The sequence below is a fragment of the Musca autumnalis genome, unplaced genomic scaffold (genome assembly GCF_047663935.1).
Source record: "Musca autumnalis isolate F117 unplaced genomic scaffold, ASM4766393v1 scaffold_1, whole genome shotgun sequence".
Classification (NCBI taxonomy): domain Eukaryota; kingdom Metazoa; phylum Arthropoda; class Insecta; order Diptera; family Muscidae; genus Musca; species Musca autumnalis.
This window is the reverse complement of record NW_027411644.1, coordinates 187,144,270-187,164,393: the sequence shown is the minus strand read 5'-3', so window position 1 is coordinate 187,164,393 and position 20,124 is coordinate 187,144,270. Positions and strand designations below refer to the sequence as shown.

General features: G+C 34.0%; 3 protein-coding genes across 3 annotated transcripts; 2 read left to right on the top strand and 1 right to left on the bottom strand.

Moving 5' to 3' along the window:
* Positions 1-986: 986 nt before the first annotated feature.
* On the bottom strand, positions 987-1,685 carry LOC141388836 (larval cuticle protein A2B-like). Its single transcript, XM_073959257.1, has 2 exons — positions 1,559-1,685; positions 987-1,487 (listed from the first exon to the last, which is right to left on the bottom strand). The coding sequence occupies exons 1-2, from the start codon at positions 1,568-1,570 to the stop codon at positions 987-989; spliced, it is 513 nt and encodes a 170-aa protein (XP_073815358.1). The 5' UTR covers positions 1,571-1,685.
* A 5,029-nt stretch (positions 1,686-6,714) lies between these two features.
* LOC141389802 (larval cuticle protein A2B-like) lies at positions 6,715-7,296 on the top strand. The gene is made up of 2 exons (XM_073961906.1): positions 6,715-6,726; positions 6,796-7,296. The coding sequence occupies exons 1-2, from the start codon at positions 6,715-6,717 to the stop codon at positions 7,294-7,296; spliced, it is 513 nt and encodes a 170-aa protein (XP_073818007.1).
* A 10,079-nt stretch (positions 7,297-17,375) lies between these two features.
* LOC141389797 (larval cuticle protein A2B-like) lies at positions 17,376-17,959 on the top strand. Its single transcript, XM_073961890.1, has 2 exons — positions 17,376-17,387; positions 17,459-17,959. Exons 1-2 carry the CDS (start codon positions 17,376-17,378, stop codon positions 17,957-17,959), a joined length of 513 nt encoding a protein of 170 aa, XP_073817991.1.
* The last annotated feature ends 2,165 nt before the right edge of the window (positions 17,960-20,124 follow it).

Genomic DNA, 20,124 nt, shown 5'->3' with positions numbered 1-20,124 from the left:
ACGCGCAAAGCGTCCATAGAGCTCGGACCAACTGTGGAAGTTGGTACCTATAATTTTGAGGTAGTTAAAGACTTCGTCTACCTCGGCACTGCCATAAACACAACAAACAACATCAGTTGTGAAATAAGAAGAAGAATTGTATTGACCAACAGATACTACTATGGTTTAAGTAAGCAATTTAAAAACAAAGCCACATCTCGTGCTAATGTATGGCTCCGAAGCATGGGTACTTGCACAAGCAGATAAGGCAGTGCTTGGTGTGTTTGAGAGGAAAATTCTTCGAAAGATCTACGTGCCGATTTGCGTTGACGGTGAATATCGACGTCGTATGAACCACGAGCTATATAAACTATACAAAGACATGAATATAGTTAAACGTACCGAGATGCAACGATTGCGTTGACTAGGCCATATCATACGAATGAACGATGATGAACTCGCTAAAAAGGCGTATGAATACATGCCACATGGCGGTAAGTAAGTAAAATGGACTATTCATTAAAATATTGATATATCTCAGAAGGTTGCAGGGACGCGCAGAAATTTTTCACACATTTCGCTTCGGAGGAGATGTCCAATTAACGGAAACCAAGAACCAAGGTTCAAGAGTTCTACTTCACATTATAACGGTACTTGCCCATGTGTTCTTTAGAAGAACCACAATACACAATATATCGCCAACACAATGCTCCAGTTAGATTTCACCCTGTTTTCTAAAGTATAAGCGTCGGCTATGTTGTGTGAGTGAGGATAATCCTTCATAATTTTCAATACCTGAAATGGGTGGGAGAAGATTCCCATTTGGTTATATTGTCTTCATAGTTTGGCCCACTGAAGATATATCTACAAAATTGCAGAAGTGATGTTCCCTTCTTAGATTCGAAATAACATTAGAAGGAGCATTATTTTACAGAATTTAACAGTTTATTTTATTACTATAAAAAACAAATAACAAACAAACATTTAACAAAGAAAACAGTGGCATTCTAATGATGTTGATGATAAGCTTGTGGGACAGTGTGGAATTCCTTAACAATTGTTGGTTGTGGTGCAACATAAGTTACTGGGGTAACTTTCTTAACAACTGTCTTGACATGGTCTAAAGGATAACGGTTAACAACAGCATTGAAACCACTGTGTGGGTCAACAGTATATTGGACTACACGTCTGAAACCATCAGCATCATTCAACGAGTATTCACCACGGACAACATCACCATCACGTTCTTCCGATTGGCTGTGGACATCACCGGTATATTCATCATTAACATCGTAGTTGTAGTTATATTGAGGATGATCATCATAGTGGGCATCATGTTTTACCAAAACAGGTTTAACATGGGCATAGGCCACAGGAGCAACAGTTTTGACCACAGTGGTGGGTACTGCTGCAACTGGGTGATATTCCTGATGTACTGGTTCAGCATGATAATATTGTGGCAACACTCCAGCATTGGCAACAGCGATTAATGCAAGAATTGTAACGTACTGAAAATAGCAGAAATAAATTTATAACATAAGTATGTATAAGATTGTTAATAATATTTTTGCTCTTTTACCTTGAATGCCATGTTTTCAAATTTGTAAATGATTGTTTAACAAATTATTTTTGTGTTATTTGTGTGGTGTTGCGATTTGATATGATTTCTTATCCACATTTTACTGAATATTTATAGCCAATTAATAATGAAAACAAAATGTCAGTTGTAACAAATAATTTCAAATATTTTTTACTCTAAATGTGAAAGGCATTTTTGTTGATTATGCAATGCTAAACAAACGATGTGATTATTTGTAGGTGTCATAGCAATATATTGGCTCTTTGTTTTGAAGTTATTTATGTTTATAATTCAATGAAATAAACATTGTAGATCTCAGAAGGTTTGTCTGAGTTCATAAATGCAGTCATCCAATGAAACGAATATAGCTGAAAATTATTGAAACCTATACTTTTATTTTTACTAGGCCTATAAAGCACTTAGTTTTAGTCGGAAATTAGACCTTGGAAATATATCAGAATAGTTGTGCCATAAACCGAATTTGAGACACGTTTGCAATTTTTGCGGCCAAATAATTTTCTTTACAATTTGGAATACCACACTTTTCTGGCTTCATATCAGCCTTTTTGTAGAAAATTTACTTATGTCGAAACTGAGGTATGGGGTATTGTAACTCGCGGGCCGTTGTATTATACCAGAACTTTTAAACGCACTTCGGTAAAATATATTGTTCTAGCCCGATTTACCGATGGGGATCTGCCGATTCGGTCCAAAATTTGGCCTTCATAATATTTTGTCCAAACTTAGTTTATGTTCCAAGATAAGCCATATCGCTCCACTCCTTCAGGTACCTCCCCCACAAAAGTTAAAAAATGTTCGGAAAAATTGTGCGCACGATAACTCTTGAAGGGAGTCACCGATTTGGTCCATATTTTACACTCGCTAATATATCTACCAGATATAGATAAGGTTCGAATATGGACTATATTTTTTCAATCTTTCGTGGACCTCCCACACAAAATTTCGGATAAGTTCGCTTTAAGACCTGCTCTCGAATCACTTTGATTGTTTTGTTTATTGTTGAAGATTCAATCTCATTTTCGATTGCTTGAGTGGAGTATTCCCCCATTGGCTCAACTTCATTTATTACCCTCTATTACAGAGAGTAATGTTTTTCAAAACGAACTGACAGAGTTGCAAAATTTTACTGATCGCTACCAATATCATGATTTCATCCCGGCGAAGGGAATTATCAATTGGCTTCTCAGTTTTTGAAATGATGCCTTTTTAGCGAAAAACCGAACTCTTTAAGTGTCTAGTATTCCCATATGAATGAGAATCACACTCACTTTTTGATTTTTGTTGAAGCAACTAGCATTCGCTGCCTCCATTACGACGGTAAAAGTTTTTCAGGGACAAGTTCATACTTCTTGAGAAAACAGTCCGAAAGGTGTAAAGAACCCCTATGGCACCATATATAGTGAGATGAGAGCACTATAACTCTCGAACTGATCAACCGATAACTCACGAACGTTTGAACCGATTTGGTCCAAAATTTGTTCTTCGTCATTATTTGAATAAACTTAGTTTCAGTGCGAAGATGGGCAATACCGGTCCACAACTTACGGTATTTGGTCTAAATTTGGATCTCCTAATATTTTTCTCAAATGCATTTTAACTTTGAAATTTTTTCATATCGGTCGTCTCCTTATGGTACCCCCCACAAAAGTTCAACACTTTTGTTTAAGTGAAAATCCTGTGGAACATTAAATCGTTGCTTCATCTTATGGTCCTGTTTACAGCGATGTTATGGTTTTCGGGGGCAAGTCCATGCTTTCTCACATAGTGGTCCTAAAATATCGCAAGTTTAAATTGGGGATAGGTAATGAAAAGCAATAATCGAGTTTTTCGACTATTCGATTTTGGTCTTAAACTAAAAATGCGATTTTTCGGTCTGGCGATTATTTAGTTGTCTTCAAACTCGACTTTTGACTTTTTATAACCGCAGAAAATCGATTATAATCGACTATTCGTCGATTTTCGAGTTTTCTTTTGAAACTAGGTCTGTACGATAACCCAGAAATTTGTAAAAATTTGTAAAAACTTTTACAAAATGCTGTTCGATAACAAAATTGTAAAGTAAAAGAGAGCGAATTTGGAGAGAATTGTGAGAGAACAAGTTTTTGCAAGCAAAATTTTCTTTGTAAGAATTTGCAAGTTTGATCAGCTGATTTAAATTCGAATGTTTTGTGGCGGGCTTTGCAATTCTTGGCAAACATATAAACAAGCATTTGGTTACTAAAATAATTACAAGATAAAAAAGAGAAGGGATAACTAAATAAATTATGGAAAACGACTTATTTTGTAAAATAATTTATTTTGTAGTTTGTGGTGATTGTTTTATTTCTAAGGTATCAAATCCCAGCAAAAAGCGGCGCATCCATGGAGTAGGAGGAACACTATGTGGACGGCCAGCCGTTAATTTATGATATGGAAAGAGAATTATTCTTGTAGCAATGGGTAATCAAACAATTCTTGTTAACAATCTTCGATTGTTAAATCTTATCCGCCAAACTTCTTGTTTGTCAAATCAGCTGACTTATTGCAAGTTTTTGCAAGTTGTTGTTCTATAACAATTTTCAAATTTTCAGTTTCGAGAGAGTAAAATAAGTGGAGAGAAGTTACTGAGAACTTGCTGAGTACTTGCAAGTACTTTTTACTTGCGAAGTTATCGTACAGACCTACTGTAAAACCGCCAAGTCAACAATCTATGGGCAAACTCGAAAATCGATCACAAGATAATCGATTATGCGATTTTCCCTCCATTCATAAGTCGACTACGATTTTTAGATTTTTGACTGCAAAAAGTCGATCAATCGATTAATCGAAAGTCGACTTACGTATCCTTAGTTCAAATGTCCCAAAGGGCTACAAAGTTCTATATACATAATTGTTGGGAAAAAGGATTTTGGGTTTGTAGCCAGAATTCGATCCATCCGCAGATGAAGCATTCAATTCTTATATGCTGAGGCTATAGGTCTGTCGACAAAGTTTCAATTAGTGGTTTTACAACACAATGTAGAGCTCAATGTTCAAAGAGTAAATTGAAGAATACACTTAAATGATAAGGTTTCTAATGTATGTTTTTTTATATATCCACTGTATCTATCTCAAACGGATGCTGACATTTTGAAGAATGAAAAATTATGTGTTTATTTAATTTTTGCACTAATCCGGATGCGCAGCTGGATTTATCTAAACGCATAGACTAATTATATATAGACGACGGAATGCTCTCACCGAGTATGTTCGAATTGAGTGTGGTGATCAAGAAACCCAATATAAAATACCAAAAAAATACAGCTTAACATATATTTTGTTCTGGGAAAGGACTACAAGGGGTTATGCAAAAAAAGTAGAGCTATGCGTCTTCTTAGATTGTGCGAAAACAAATATTTAAAAACTATTGCGAATCCGGAGATATAATAGATTTTTTTCTAAAAATTGAGTACGATGCTACATCCTCAGTTCTTGATGGATCGCACTGAAACGTCATAGAATGATGTATGTATTATTAATGGAGATCATTGAAATCGGATGCGCTTACACCTGGGAAGTTTTAGCGGATTCTGAAACTACAATGTTCATAGATGAGAAAAATCAAATAGCAAAAAAATCGCCGGAGGGATCGCGGTCAAAATTTCCATTTTTAAGGTTTTTTTTAAGTTCTCGCGATTTTGATTGGAAATCGCAAGACCTATCGAAATGGGAATAAAAAATGTTATAGCTGTCAAAATTCTATACAAAATTGTCCTTTATGATATTTTCGTAGGTTTTACCATTTTTGAGATATAGAAGTTCAAATTTGGACATTTGGATATCGACTCCTTATAAAACAGTGTCATATACGGTGCGCCTTAACTAACTTTAAATGAAAACCACTTACACCTGCGAAGTTTTTGCGCATTCTGAAACAGCAACGTTTATAGAGAAGAAGAATCCAAAAACAAGAAAAAATCGCTGGAGGGATTTTTAAATAAATCGCGTAAAAAGTTCATATTTTTAGGTTTTTACGATTTTGTTTGGACATTTCAAGCCCTATCGAATTGGGACTCATCTATTAACATTGCTGTTTCAGAATCCGTGAACACTTCCCAGATATAAGCGGTTTTCAGTTAAAGTTAGTTAAGGCGCACCGTACATGATACCGTTTTATAAAGAGGCGATATAGTCAGTACATTGTCCCAGTTTGAACTTCTATATCTCAAAAATGGTGAAACCTACGAAAATGTTATAAAGGTCAATTTTGTAGAGAATTTTCACTGCGATGGGACTTGCGATTTCCATGCAAGACCGTGAAAACCTAAAAAACCTTAAAAATGTGCCTTTGACCGCGATTTATTTAAAAGTCCCTCCAGCAACTTTTTAGTTTTTTTATTCTTATCATCTACGAACATTGATGTGGTTTTCATTCTAAGTTGAAAGACCGTGTATGATATTGTTTATAAGGAGGTGATACAGTCAGTGCATTGTCCCAATTTGATCTTCTATATCTCAAAAACAATAAGACATGTGAAAATATCATAAAGGTCAATTTAAAAAAAAAAACCCTGCCGCGTTTTTTTATTTTTCTCATCTTTGAACATAATAGTTTCAGAATCCGCGAAAATTTGCCTAAGCAACTTTCATTTAAATTTAGTTCAGGCGCACCGCGTATTTTGAGGATTTTAGCTACTTTTTTGACCGAACTACCGGTTATGTAGCACTTGAGGTTCTAAATGGTTACAAAACTTCTCCATGTAAAACTGGCTCAAGAGATCATTTTTCATCCTCCCATCCTGTGAGAACAGAATGGTACATCTTAGTTTCCATTGCACCCCAAAAACTATCCTTCTGCCATTGCTAAATAGTTGGAACTTTTTATCAAAATGTCTGCAACACTAATTTAAAGACAAAAACTCTAACATAAAACAATGCAAAAACTTTCGAATGAAAGGAAATAGTTTTGTCTCCTACACACAATGATTTGCATTGTTTGTTGATCCAAAACCAACAAAACTAAATCACACACAAGATAAATGTATCACTTGGAATTTTACTATTTAATTTTGTGGCTATAAATACTTCATTAAATGGGAGTAGTGAGCATATCAAATCAAAACGCAGCACAAATAACACACGCAACTTCGTAAACAATATTTCATAAATTTGTAAAAATGGCATTCAAGGTAAAATACTAAGGCAGCCCTTGCAACTTTTTTTATTTTATTATATAAAATTAATTCTTCATTATTCAGTTCGCTACGATCTTTGCACTCATCGCTGTTGCCAATGCTGGAGTATTGCCACAATATTATCATGCCGAACCAGTACATCAGGAATATCATCCAGTAGCAGCGGTACCCACCACTGTGGTCAAAACTGTTGCTCCTGTGACCTATGCCCATGCTAAACCTGTTTTGGTGAAACATGATGCCCACTATGATGATCATCCTCAATATAACTACAACTACGATGTTAATGATGAACATACCGGTGATGTCCACAGCCAATCGGAAGAACGTGATGGTGATTTTGTTCATGGTGAATACTCGTTGATTGATGCTGATGGTTTCAGACGTGTAGTCCAATATACTGTTGACCCACACAGTGGTTTCAATGCCGTTGTTAACCGTTATCCCTTGGATCATGCCAAGACAGTTGTTAAGAAAATTACCCCAGTAACTTATGTTGCCCCACAACCAACAATTGTCAAGGAATTCCACGCTGTACCACAAGCTTATCATCAACATCATTAGAATGTCATTTGTTTTCTGTTTGTTAGAATATTGTTAATTGTTTTTTATTAGTTATCTATGAATAAACTGTTGAATTATTACCCGACTTTCTATTATATTTAATGTTATTATTAATACATCAATGTTACAACGACACAACAACTTAATTGTGAATATCCAAATAAATTGGAACGCTTTATGTTTTTCAGTTGTATGCATGCTAGGTAAGGTTTTGGGTATTCGCGGTTTCTATCAAGCCCTGGAAACGGATTTCCAGGGTTTTTTAAAGGAACAAGTGTCGTTTAGGCACACGTCTCGGATCGGTCCGAAATTTTTACCATAGGTAACCCTGATTCCAACAATATCTAATTTCCGGGGGAAGTCCATACTTCCCGAGATATGGGCCTTGACATTACGGAAATTTCGTACTTTCACACCTTTAGGTTGTTTAGGGGAACCTCTGGGATCGGGCTGAAATTTTTACAGTAGATAGCCCTTGGCACGCTGAACACAACGGTATATAGCTTTCCGTGGGGAAGTCCGTTCTTCCCGACATATGGGTCTTGACTTCTTTACTTTTATCATCATTATTTTTAAAACCTATGCTATATGGGACTCGTTTTAAAGCTCACGAAGAGTACTTTCCAATGCCGCCAATAATTAATAATGGTAATTAGATTTTTCAATAATAATTTATTAAGTTATTATACGTCAACATAATAAAAAAGAAAACAATAATAAAAAAAAAACACAATAATTAAAACCAAATATGCGGTTTTCGGCAGCAACTTCGTCTTCCTCACAATTATCCACGGGGCAGCTTACATCCAGTGCTATAGGGTCTTCTGTAAGACTCATTCTTAATTCATCCAATTAGCTGTCATCTGTAGATTTGTTGGGTCATACAGCTGATTAGCAAATTTTAGGAATTCAAGAAATGGGTCTTTTTTATTCGTTTTGCACCATCTCAAAAAGATAAACTTCTGCATATAACCGTTGAAATAAATTTTTCGACTGTTATATTCAGTGATCGGGGGGCCACCGTGGTGCAATGGTTAGCACGTCCACCTTGCACTCAGAAGGTCTGCGGTTCGAATACCAGGCCAAGCAACATCAAATTTTCAACGGTGGCAAAATTACCCCTCAGTAATGCTTGGCGACATTTCCTGAGTATTTAAGCCATGAAAAACTTCTCTACAAGTGGTGTCGTAAGACACGCCGTTCGGACTCGACAATAAAAAGTAGGTCCCATATCATTGAGCCAATATGAATCGGCGTGCACTCATTGATATGAGAGAAGTCTCCCTTGTCCCATCTGGGATGTTTGTGGAACAATTATATATATATATATATATATATATATATATATATATATATATATATATATATATATATATATATATATGTGATCCCTTGAGATGGCGCCATAATCCGATCCAATCGATCGTATTCGTGTGCTGCCCTGTTTTTGGGTCCACCAAATTTTTTGAGTGGTTAACCCGATAGTGAGTGTGACCCTCAATTTTCAACGAGTCGTACGCCTTTAAAAAATTTCATTAATATTAAGAAAGGATCAATCTAAAACCACTTACCTTCCAAAGATCCGATACGATGATGGAGCCCGACCAAGTATATTTCCTTATTAAAGGCACTATAGAGCAGTTGTTAGTGCCTCTCCCCACGCCACCAAACACCCACTGTCCCTCTTCGGCATGCCCACGGTTATACTTCCATTTGCCTATTTTCGATTCATCAATTTCGACATATATTCCTGGGCCACCAATTTGCAATAACGTTTGAAATGAGCTGAAAACCAAAACTTCCCTGCAGAAGTTGTTCCAGTCAACTGCACATTTGTTTCCTATTCCTGTTTCTTCCATTATATCGGATAATGGACATTTCCTCTTAACCCATAAAAAACAAAAAAGAATAATTTGATATAATGACAAATGCGAATTTTCGAAAAACGTTCCTTTCCAGAGGGAACGCTTCAAATCGCATTTGCCATTTTTACGGCACCTAAAACGCTGTGCGCATCTTAGTAAGAAGAAAAGAAGAAGAAAAGATTTCTTCATTTGTTTTTTTTTTTTATTTTCTTCTTCAAATACTTTACCTCCACAGCCAACCATCAATATTATTGCAGGGCCGCAACTCCAACAAATGTCCCCTTGGGCACTGTAAAACCCCTTCGTCCGGTATAAGCCCCCACTCCTGTAGACTTTTTAAAACGATCATCGAAATTTGACCTTTTTCTTCTAGTTCGAATAATTTTGCTATTTCCACCACTTTTGTAAAAATTTTTTGTTAATTTAAAGCAAAATTTCCATCAAAAAAACATTTAAAAGTAACGGTAACTCGAATTTTAGAAAAGGGAACTTACACGATCAGCTGATCATATTACAAAATATTGTTGTTTTTACAAATTACAATATATTGGAAAACGGAATTCACGATTACATATGGAAATCACAAAACATAAAAAACGGAATTCGCGATGACAGTTGTTCATATAACCATATGACAAATCATAACACTTAGTAGAAATCAAAAATAGATAATTCATACTTACGTGATCAAAACTCTCTTTTAAATTGAAAGTGTTCTTAAGTAGCCGGCCTTTGGCCGGGGATTTAGGACTTTCTCCTATGGACAGGGTCACAAGTGGGCTACGCGATCAAAACTCACTTTTAAATTGAAAGTGTTCTTAGTAGCCGGCCTTCGGCCGGGGATTTAAGACTTTCTCCTATGGACAGGGTCAAAAGTGGGCTACGCGATCAAAACTCTCTTTTAAATTGAAAGTGTTTTTAAGTAGCCGGCCTTTGGCCGGGGATTTAAGACTTTCTCCTATGGACAGGGTCAAAAGTGGTCTACGCGATCAAAACTCTCTTGTAAATTTAAAGTTTCCTAAGTGTCCGGCTTTGAAAGGAATTTATCGTGCATAAAAGTACTCTCCATAAGCTTTAAAACGATGCCCATATTGCCCACGTTAGAATTGTAAAATGTCAAGGCCCATATCTCGGGAAGTATGGACTTCCCCCCGGAAAATTATGTATCGTGGTATTCAGGATACCAAGAACTATCTACTGTAAAAACTTCAGCCCTATCCGAGAGGTGCCCATAAACAACCTAAAGGTGTGTAAGTACGAAATTTCCGAAATGTCAAGACCCATATCTCGGGAAGTATGGGCTTCCCCCCGGAAATTTATATATCGTGGGATTCAGGATGCCAAGGGCTATCTACTGTAAAAAGGTGTGAAAGTACGAAATTTCCGAAATGTTAAGACCCATATCTCAGGAAGTATGGACTTCCCACGAAAAATTATATATCGTTGTATTCAGGATACCAAGGGCTATATACTGTAAAATTTTCAGCCCGAGCCGAGAGTTGCCCATAAACAACCTAAATGTGTGAAAGTACGAAATTTCCGAAATGTCAAGACCCATATCTCGGAAAGTATGGACTTTGAAATAGATTTTTCCATTTGTAATTAAAATGATCTCATTGGTAATTTGAATAAAAAAGATTTGAACAATTTGTTGGATACTTAATATAAATTTATACTTATTACATATTTATACTTATTAAATATGTATACTTATTATATACCTAGCAAAATTCCAACTTTTGTAAACATCGAAACAAAAATTAGTTGCAAAAGAATCATCAATTAAATTTGTGAGAATGTTTTACGTTTTCAACAAAAATGGAATTTAAAGATTTATGTGCTATTTGTCAACGTAAAATGAACCGCGGAAAAATAAAAAAATTTTTGCATGTGGACATTTTCCCATTCAAAATGTGTTTAACAGTTGCAAACTGAACTCTGCCCTCTCTGTCGGGAAAGAATTGAAAGTTTAGAATACGTCGAACGGACGAAATACAACGCGTATACTCCGCAAGACAGAAAACGGATAATTGAATGTGCAAATAAAGGCAACAATTTGATTGAGCTTGCACAAAGTATGGATATTAGGGTAATGACTTTTTGACATTTTTTCTCAAAAATGATTTCCTGTAGCAGGGATGAATGAATTTTTGCCTAATAATCACTACGCTATCAATTATTCCATTGAAATATAAAAAAGTTCACGCACAAATCGATTTTAAAAAAAATAATTTTTTGAAAAAATTTATGAAATGAAAAAAAATTTTTTTTTCAAAAATTATTTTTTTTACACGAATGAATAAATATAAGCCTACTAATAACTATAATAATGTTTATTTCATTCAAATATTGAAAAAGGTCATACACAAACCACTTTGAAAAAATTTAAATTTTTTTGTTTTTTTGTTAAAAAATTGTATTTATAAATAAAAGCGTTTACGACATTTTTACGATTCTCAGAATTGAAGAAAAATAGTGAGAAATAAATTGTATGTCATTTTAATTATCGCATGTTGCTCTAAAGTTTATTTTCAATTATATATCTGTTTTCAGTGACTTCAAAAAATTGTCCATAATTTTGATAAATTCAAATTTTAAAATCATTTTGTGCGTGAGGTTTTTTCAGCGAATCACCTTATAATTAAGATTTTATGTAATCTTATGGCAAAACTCATCACGCTATGAGGTTGTAAAAAAGTCATAACCCTAATGGATATACCATACACAACGGCATTTTATTGGGTTTCTAAAAACAAAGAAGAAACTGAGAATCGGGAAGGAATTAAACATAGAATTCTGACGGATGTTGAAATTTCTACTATGTATTATATTATGGCTAGAAGAAAATCCAACGATTACACTAAAAGCAATAAAAGAGCGTGTTTACAGCCAGTTTTCAAAAATGATACCAATTTCGACAGTATCCAATATGCTGCATGGACAATTTTATTCCAACCACAGGAAATGAATTGCACCCGAAATAAAGAGAAAAGTCATGGCAGAACTACCAGGTAGTGGTATCACACCAGCTGATCGAATATGAAAAGTCAAATCCCTTTATAAAAAAAAATATTTTTGTTGTAATTTCCCCAACAACATAAAGAAAGTTTTGACATAACATATTCAAAATTTTACGATGCCACCACCTGGGTAATTTTGCAATGAGAAAAGTGTGTCATACTTAAGAAAACTCAACGAGCATATAAGACTGGGGAAACAAATTATTTACGTTGCCGAGACCAATTTTAACCTCTTTCGCAGCCGTAAATATGGTTGGTCCAAAGTAGGAGCATGATCCGTCAGTACAAATATTTAAGTTCCACAAGTACCACCTCTAAATTTGGCCGAACAACGGTTGCAATATATGGAAGGCCTGGTTCGGAACGCTATTTAATATGTTAATGTAGGTGACTGCGGTAGGGCTATAGTTCATTCAACAACATAACATGAACTAATTTTATCTTTAGATGATATTCCAGTGAGATCCTAAATGCTATTATTTATAATCCACGTTTTATCATAAAATTATATTATTTTTATTATATCTTAACAACTGTCCTTTTGTTTTTATTATTATTAATTAATTATTCCTCTGCTAATCGACATTTCTTGAATTTATAAACAATTTTGTTTAACAAAATACAAAATTAATTTATTTACTATTTATGTTTTAAAAATTAGAATAATGCATTTTCTTATCCATTTCATTTTCTTATATTATTTTTCTTAATATAAAATATGTTATTCCTTTTTAAAAATGTACATTTGTAAAAACAAATAAATGGAATATATAAATATATTAAATACGAGCCGCCTTATGTTATTTTATGTTAAGCATTTCGAATTACAAATGGAAAAATTCGAATTACAAATGAAATTATTCGAATTACAATTAAAATAATTCGAATTACAAATAGAAAAATTCGAATTACAAATAGAAAAATTCGAATTACAATGAAATAATACGAATTAAAAATAGAATTTTCGAATTACAATTGAAATGCTACGAATTAAAATTGGAATTCTCGAATTACAATTGGAATGTTACGAATTACAAATGGAATTTTCGAATTACCATTGAAATACTTCGAATTACAACTAAAATAATTCGATTAACATGTAAAAATGGTGTAGAGATGGGTAATCTGGTTCACTGTACTAGTTCCTAAACGTTTGTGTAACGTCATAAAATCTAACGTTGGATAGTACGTATACGCAGTTTGTTGATATCAATGAAGTGGGTGATTGCAACTGTGTAGTGAAGTAAATACCTAGCACAATTTGAACGAGGGAGTTCTATGCGATGCACAGTGTGTCCAAAATGGGTTTTTGTGTCAAAAATCTATATTTTCTAAACGGATAAAGATAGAGGTATGAAATTTGCTGGAGATGTTTATCAGATATATATCTTTTATTCAAAGTAGTTACAAGCTATTCCGTCAACGTCGTCTATAGAATTTTATTGAATAAAAAAAGGTTTTTCGAATTTTTAAAATTTGTGTAATATAGATATATTTAAATATGAATTGATAACTTCTTAGAGTAATTTAGAATACGTTTTGGAGATATAGAAACATAAAACGATATATTCTCAAATACGGACTTGTGTTTTAACAACATAAAATAATTCATCTAATATGTAAACTATAACAAAAATAGAACAAATTAAATTCATTGATGAATATTTAGCGTAAAAATGGAAATAGTTCGCTGTTTAAATTATGTTTTTTAGTTATTCCTTGAACTACAAATAAACGGGTCAGACGATATCAATATATAATTGGTTGGTACCCTTATATGGGGGGCTACATCAAAAAGTGGACCTATATATACAATTTTAAGTAAGGAGGTAGTTTACTCGTAGAAAACTTTATATTTAAATTTTTAGCAAGATCGGTTGATTATTGTAGGTAAAATCCTCAAAACACGTAAGATCGGGTGGTAACGTTATAAAGGGCCTATTTTCCGGAGTCGCACTTGGTCGCAGTTTCTCTATTGAAAAATTGATAGTCCGAGAGCTCCTCTATATTTGGGTACCATTACAACAGTGGAACCCCGTGGAACTTTTTAGTTATATCCTATTAAAAAAAGAACTTATTAAAAATATACACGTAAAAATGTTCAAAACAATTCAGGCTATTATACAGAACAGGAACAGAAATACAAGCACAATTTAATACGTCAGATTTCGTATTATCGGATAGAAAAAAGAACCATTAAAAAATTCCAAAAACTCATTATAATATGGTCCACACAAAATCGACGAATTCCTTGCGATTTTTAATACTTGTTTTAACGAAAATAAAGTCATGTTATAGGTACCGTTACTTCAATTATAAAGGTACAACCTCTTAGCTAGCATGTTTTCTATCCCTTCACGTAATTTTTTTTTGGCAATTTTCAACAATTTGTTTTTCGCATTTTTGCCACAAAATATTGAATTTGGACACACTGTGCGATGACGTGATTTCATGTCATCTTTTACACTTTCTCTTACGAAGTCGCGAAAGATCCGATCTTTTCATTAGTATTTGAACTCATACAAAGGAAGTCGTGGAGTATCGGATATTTTCATCAGCATTTGAACCCATTCAAGGTAGTCGTGAAAGATCCGATCTTTTCATCAGCATTTGAACCATTTCAATCGATCTAATAGAGATGAGGTTTGTGTTATTATTTACACACTTATTTATAAAATAAAGTAACACATAAATGATATTTTCCTGAAAAAATCTCGCTAGGTATCCCTAAAAGCAAGTCGGGAAGAAATGATGTCGCTACATAGGAGTATAAATTACCAAAATTTCGTTATAAAAATTAACAGTAATTCACGAACAAGAATTTCGTAAAGGAGTGCAGTTAGAGTCCATGTCGAAATCTGAACTGGCCTAGGGAAGATAATAGAAAAAATATTTTGTAAGATGAAGCAAAGTCAGTCGCGGATAGCGGGGAAGTTGCGGTACAGCGACGGTGATTAAATTGCAATTTTTGATATCACTTTTTTGCTGATAAATTAATTGCAGTTATTTCATGTATTCGTTTGAATTAATAATTTTTTATTTTCCAAACAAAACATGAAAATTTCATGCCAAAAGGGTAGTGAAAATGACATGCCGAAACATTGGTGAAAATGACATGTCTAAGCTTTGGTTAAAATGACATGGCAATGCATTGGTTAAAATGACATGCATAGGATCCAAAAATTCATGAGTGAAACTGATAAAAATATGAAATGACACATCACTTGCTCCCATGATTAAATATCATCTTTGGCATGGAATATTTTACTGTGTAGTTCCATATAGTTCATTTGGAAAAAATGCTGGGATCATCCATCATGTTCTCCGGATTTAGCTAAAAAATCGTAGTAGTGCCATTCTTTTGCTACACGCAGAAAATTATATGTTAAAAATATGTTTGGATCCAAACAAATTTATGTTTGGGACTGGTTGCACACAAATATATGGTTGCTGCAAAATATGTTTGGGGCATCTGTTAGCTATGCCTTTTTTCCTCCGTGCAGAAAAAAAAAACTTTAGAGTCACTCGACATAACCAAAATGACGTAAACTTTTTCATATATATCATTTTTATTATATGGTAAAAATCAAATTTCTTTTGCAATTCCATTTGAACAAAATTAAAAAAAAAATACGAGCACATCTGCAATTTTTGGTATAGTGGTTAAGGAAGAAAAATTAAAAATATCTACCGAATCTAGACAATGTGTAGAAAAATATGAAACCTAATTTATAGAGATGCCATGTTATTATGTGAGAGAGGGTGTTGAGAGGAAAAGGGTTGCAATATGCATCACCTCTCTCTCCTTCAAACTGACAATTGCCGCAAGGAAAATTGCCTAATATAAATATGGACTCTGATTAGAAAAATTAGAAAAAAATATTTGGCAGTTCTCCAACTGTTTCGCTAAAATGTACGCGGTTTCGTGTATTTCAGGGTATAGTGAACATAGTTAATGGTCGGTTTATAGTTTGTGATATCTTGTTTGCCTTTGGGATATTTTGTATGAAAAAATAATTACAAATGCCAAAATAATTCATATTTTAAAATATGTTGGGGGGTTGGGGCGCCTACGCCTACGGGTTAATATGAGAATTTATCGTGTTCAATTTAAATTGTTTATGCTATAGACACACCAGACTATAATGAGAAGTTAAAATCGAATATTATACTAAACCTATAACCCAAATCAAGGTATCTACTTCAATTAGCTGTTTCATTTTGTAAATTTTAAAAACATTTTTTGGTTAATAGGGAAGGGAAGAAGTATGGTAAATTATAGGTTTAATATCCGTTGGTGTATGTCTCGTGTTGATGGCGAAGCTACCCAGGGGCCGGCTTCGCCACATTTTTGTCATTTTGTAAATTCTAAAAAATAAAATTTTACCCCCTGTTTTTGTAACAAATTTTTGTTCGTTCGTCTATATTTGTAATAATTTAGGCATAAATAGCTCAGCTCGCAGAACACATACATACATACCTGTTTTTTCTTATACCCGTTCCATATATCGTTAATAATTCCTTATTTAAAAATCAGCCATCTACATTTGCGATCAATCAATCTACAAAATTTGAAAATTTGCGTAACAAGAATATTTTTTTTTTACAAAAAAAGGGGTTAGAAACAGAATTATAAACATTTATATATCAGACAATAATTCAGTTTTTTTCGAACAAGTACAATTTAAGGACATTCTTCAAATCGTTTTGATTTTCTAAGCAGGTTGCCGCTAAGAGTGCATGTTCATACTTCCTGAGATAATTCCCCAAAATGGCACAACATAATAAACCTGGTGAGGGAAAACAATATACGGGACCATAATTACATAATGTTGGAACATTAACTAAAAATAACTATTTGATTTAGTCTTTCATGACAATTTCTAATCTACATCAATAGGTATGAAGTGTTTATTTCTACTTTGCCAAATGCATTATGATTTCATAACTTTCAAAATCAAAATGAAAGCAAATTATTTTGTTTCCTACACATAATGTTTTGCTTTGTTAAAATCACATCAAAAAGCAACAAAAACCTTCAATACCAAAACAAAATATGTATCAATTGTTTTAGCTTTCTTTATTATGCGGCTATAAATACTGAATAATATTTGTTCAACATATCATACGAAATTATAACACCATTCAAATAACACACATAATTTGTACAACAATATTTTGTAAATTCGAAAACATGGCATTCAAGGTAAGAAGGCAAACAAATTATTAACAAATGTATACATAACTTAATAAATTTACTTCTTCTTTTATCCGCAGTTCGTTGTTATCCTTGCTTTTATCGCTGTTGCCAATGCTGGAGTATTGCCACAATATTATCATGCCGAACCAGTACATCAGGAATATCATCCAGTAGCAGCGGTACCCACCACTGTTGTCAAAACTGTTGCTCCCGTGGCCTATGCCCATGCTAAACCTGTTTTGGTGAAACATGATACCCACTTTGATGATCATTCTCAATATAACTACAACTACGATGTTAATGATGAACATACCGGTGATGTCCACAGTCAATCGGAAGAACGTGATGGTGATATTGTTCATGGTGAATACTCCTTGATTGATGCTGATGGTTTCAGACGGGTAGTCCAATATACCGTTGACCCACACAGTGGTTTCAATGCTGTTGTTAACCGTTATCCCTTGGACCATGTCAAGACAGTTGTTAAGAAAGTTACCCCTGTAACTTATGTTGCTCCACAACCAACAATTGTGAAGGAATTCCACGCAGTCCCACAAGCTTATCATCAACATCATTAGAATGTCATTTGTTTTATTTTCATTAAAATATTGTTATTTGTTTTTAATTAGTTATAAAATATAATGTTGAAATCTGATATTTTAAATTGAAGTTGTGAAATTTCGGCTAAGGTAGACATTTTGATGCCTACTGTGGATTGACGATCTCTTGAGTTATTCCTGGGGGTAAATTATTTCTTGTTCCCTTTTGAGATATCTTAAAACAAAGGAAAACTCTGAGGTCATCTATAGCAAGAAGCCTGTTTGGGATATTTTATAGACAGAAGACTACTTAACAGCCCATATAAACAGAAGACTCAATGGATGGAAGACCTTGTGAAGTCGTCTATAGGCTGAAGATTTATTGAAGTCAGGAACGTACGCAGAAATTGTCTTGCCTTGGCCCGCCAGTTCTGCGTGTACTGTCATGTGGTCCCTATTTAAACGCCTTTTTAGCGGGTTCATCATCGCTCATTCTTATGATATGGCCTAACCAACGCAATGGTTGCATCTCGATACGTTTATCTACACTGATGTCGTTGTATAGGAGATAAAGCTCGCAGATTAGCCCATAGATCTTTCGAAGATTTTTTTCTCAAACACACCAAGCACTGCTTTATCTGCTTGTGCACGTACCCAGCCATCGGAACCATACAATAGCATAGGTAGTATCCATGGCACAATTACCAGGTAGATGCATCAGCCAACAACTACAACAAAAACCAGCTTAGTACTGTGAAATGTCAAAAATGTTTTCCAAAAATAAAGCGATTCACACAAATTTTTAAACAAAATTTCATTAGGGTCGTATAAATAAATGCATTATGACAGAATTCCATCAAAAATCACAATTTTTCATTTAAAGTTTTGTTTTTTAATTGCCTGTGTTCCAATTAAAACAACTTTTTGACAGCTCACAGTACATCCGCTGCACACTGGTCGAAACCACTGATCTAGCGGCGCGAAAGTCAAAAAATCGAACTATAAAATAGCGAAATATTTTCCATTGTTTTTGTTTTTTTCATTTTTGTTGTTGTAAATATTCACTCAGTTATTCACTATCAAATACAAGAGTTTTTGTTGCATCAGAATTTAAAAATTTTTTGCAAAAAAATTAACTTCATTTTTGTTTAAATGTTAAATAAATTCGTAATGAAGCTGGACAAGACTTATTTTTAATTAATAGCAGAGGGTGTGATTTAAATTATAAAAATTAGTTTGGGGTCTGGAGGTACTTAGTTATGTAGCAATAAATTTTCAAAAAATTCAATTTTTTAGTGTTTTTATGGGCTGTACGCGCTTGTTCTATAGAGTGCATCTTGTAAACTTGGCCGAACTTAGGTTCAATAATTTTTTGGGGAATGAAATTGGACTCTCTGGATACGGAATAACCACATTAGGGCTGCAAATATTTGCAAATCTTTTGATGACTGCACTTTTAAAATAAGGGATTTTGCATGAAATGCATACAAATTTAGCTGTGCATTTGTATGGGACCTAAATCAAAATATGGACCTACCTTGAGAAATGTTTGCAAGGAGGATTTCTACCCCCGGAGACACTATAATACCATATTATAGCTAAATATGTTATTAAATATGGGATAACAAGTACAAATTCAACGAATCGGGGGTACCATAAAGGGCTTACATCGAAACATAAATCCGTGTTGAAAATGTTCTGTAAGAAGATTTTTTACGCAGTGAGAACATGGAATGCAAAATTGCAGCCAAGTTGGTTTAAAAATGTAGTCATGATATTCAAAATACCTTAAATTGGGAGGTACGGTTACATGGGGGCTATATCAAAACATGCACCTATGTCCATAATTTTTGGTGAAAATATTTTGTGACCACTAGGAACCCTAAGTACCAAATTACAGGTAATTTGCTACGAAATTGTGGCTTAAATCCCTAAAATACCGCAAATCTTAAGGTACCGTTATAAGGGGGCTATACCAAAACATCAGCCGATATTGTTCATATTTGGCCCATTATTACCCATAGGTACAAGCTGAGTTTGTACCAAATTTCAGTGACGTATCTCAATTCGTTTGCAAGTTATTAATTTTGCGCCGCTAGATTAGTGGTTTCGACCACCGTGCGCTGGGCTGATGCGGGTACCTGTATGATTGCCATGGTAGTATCAGTGTTTTGTAAAGCGTTGTTTTTGTATGACGAGATGTT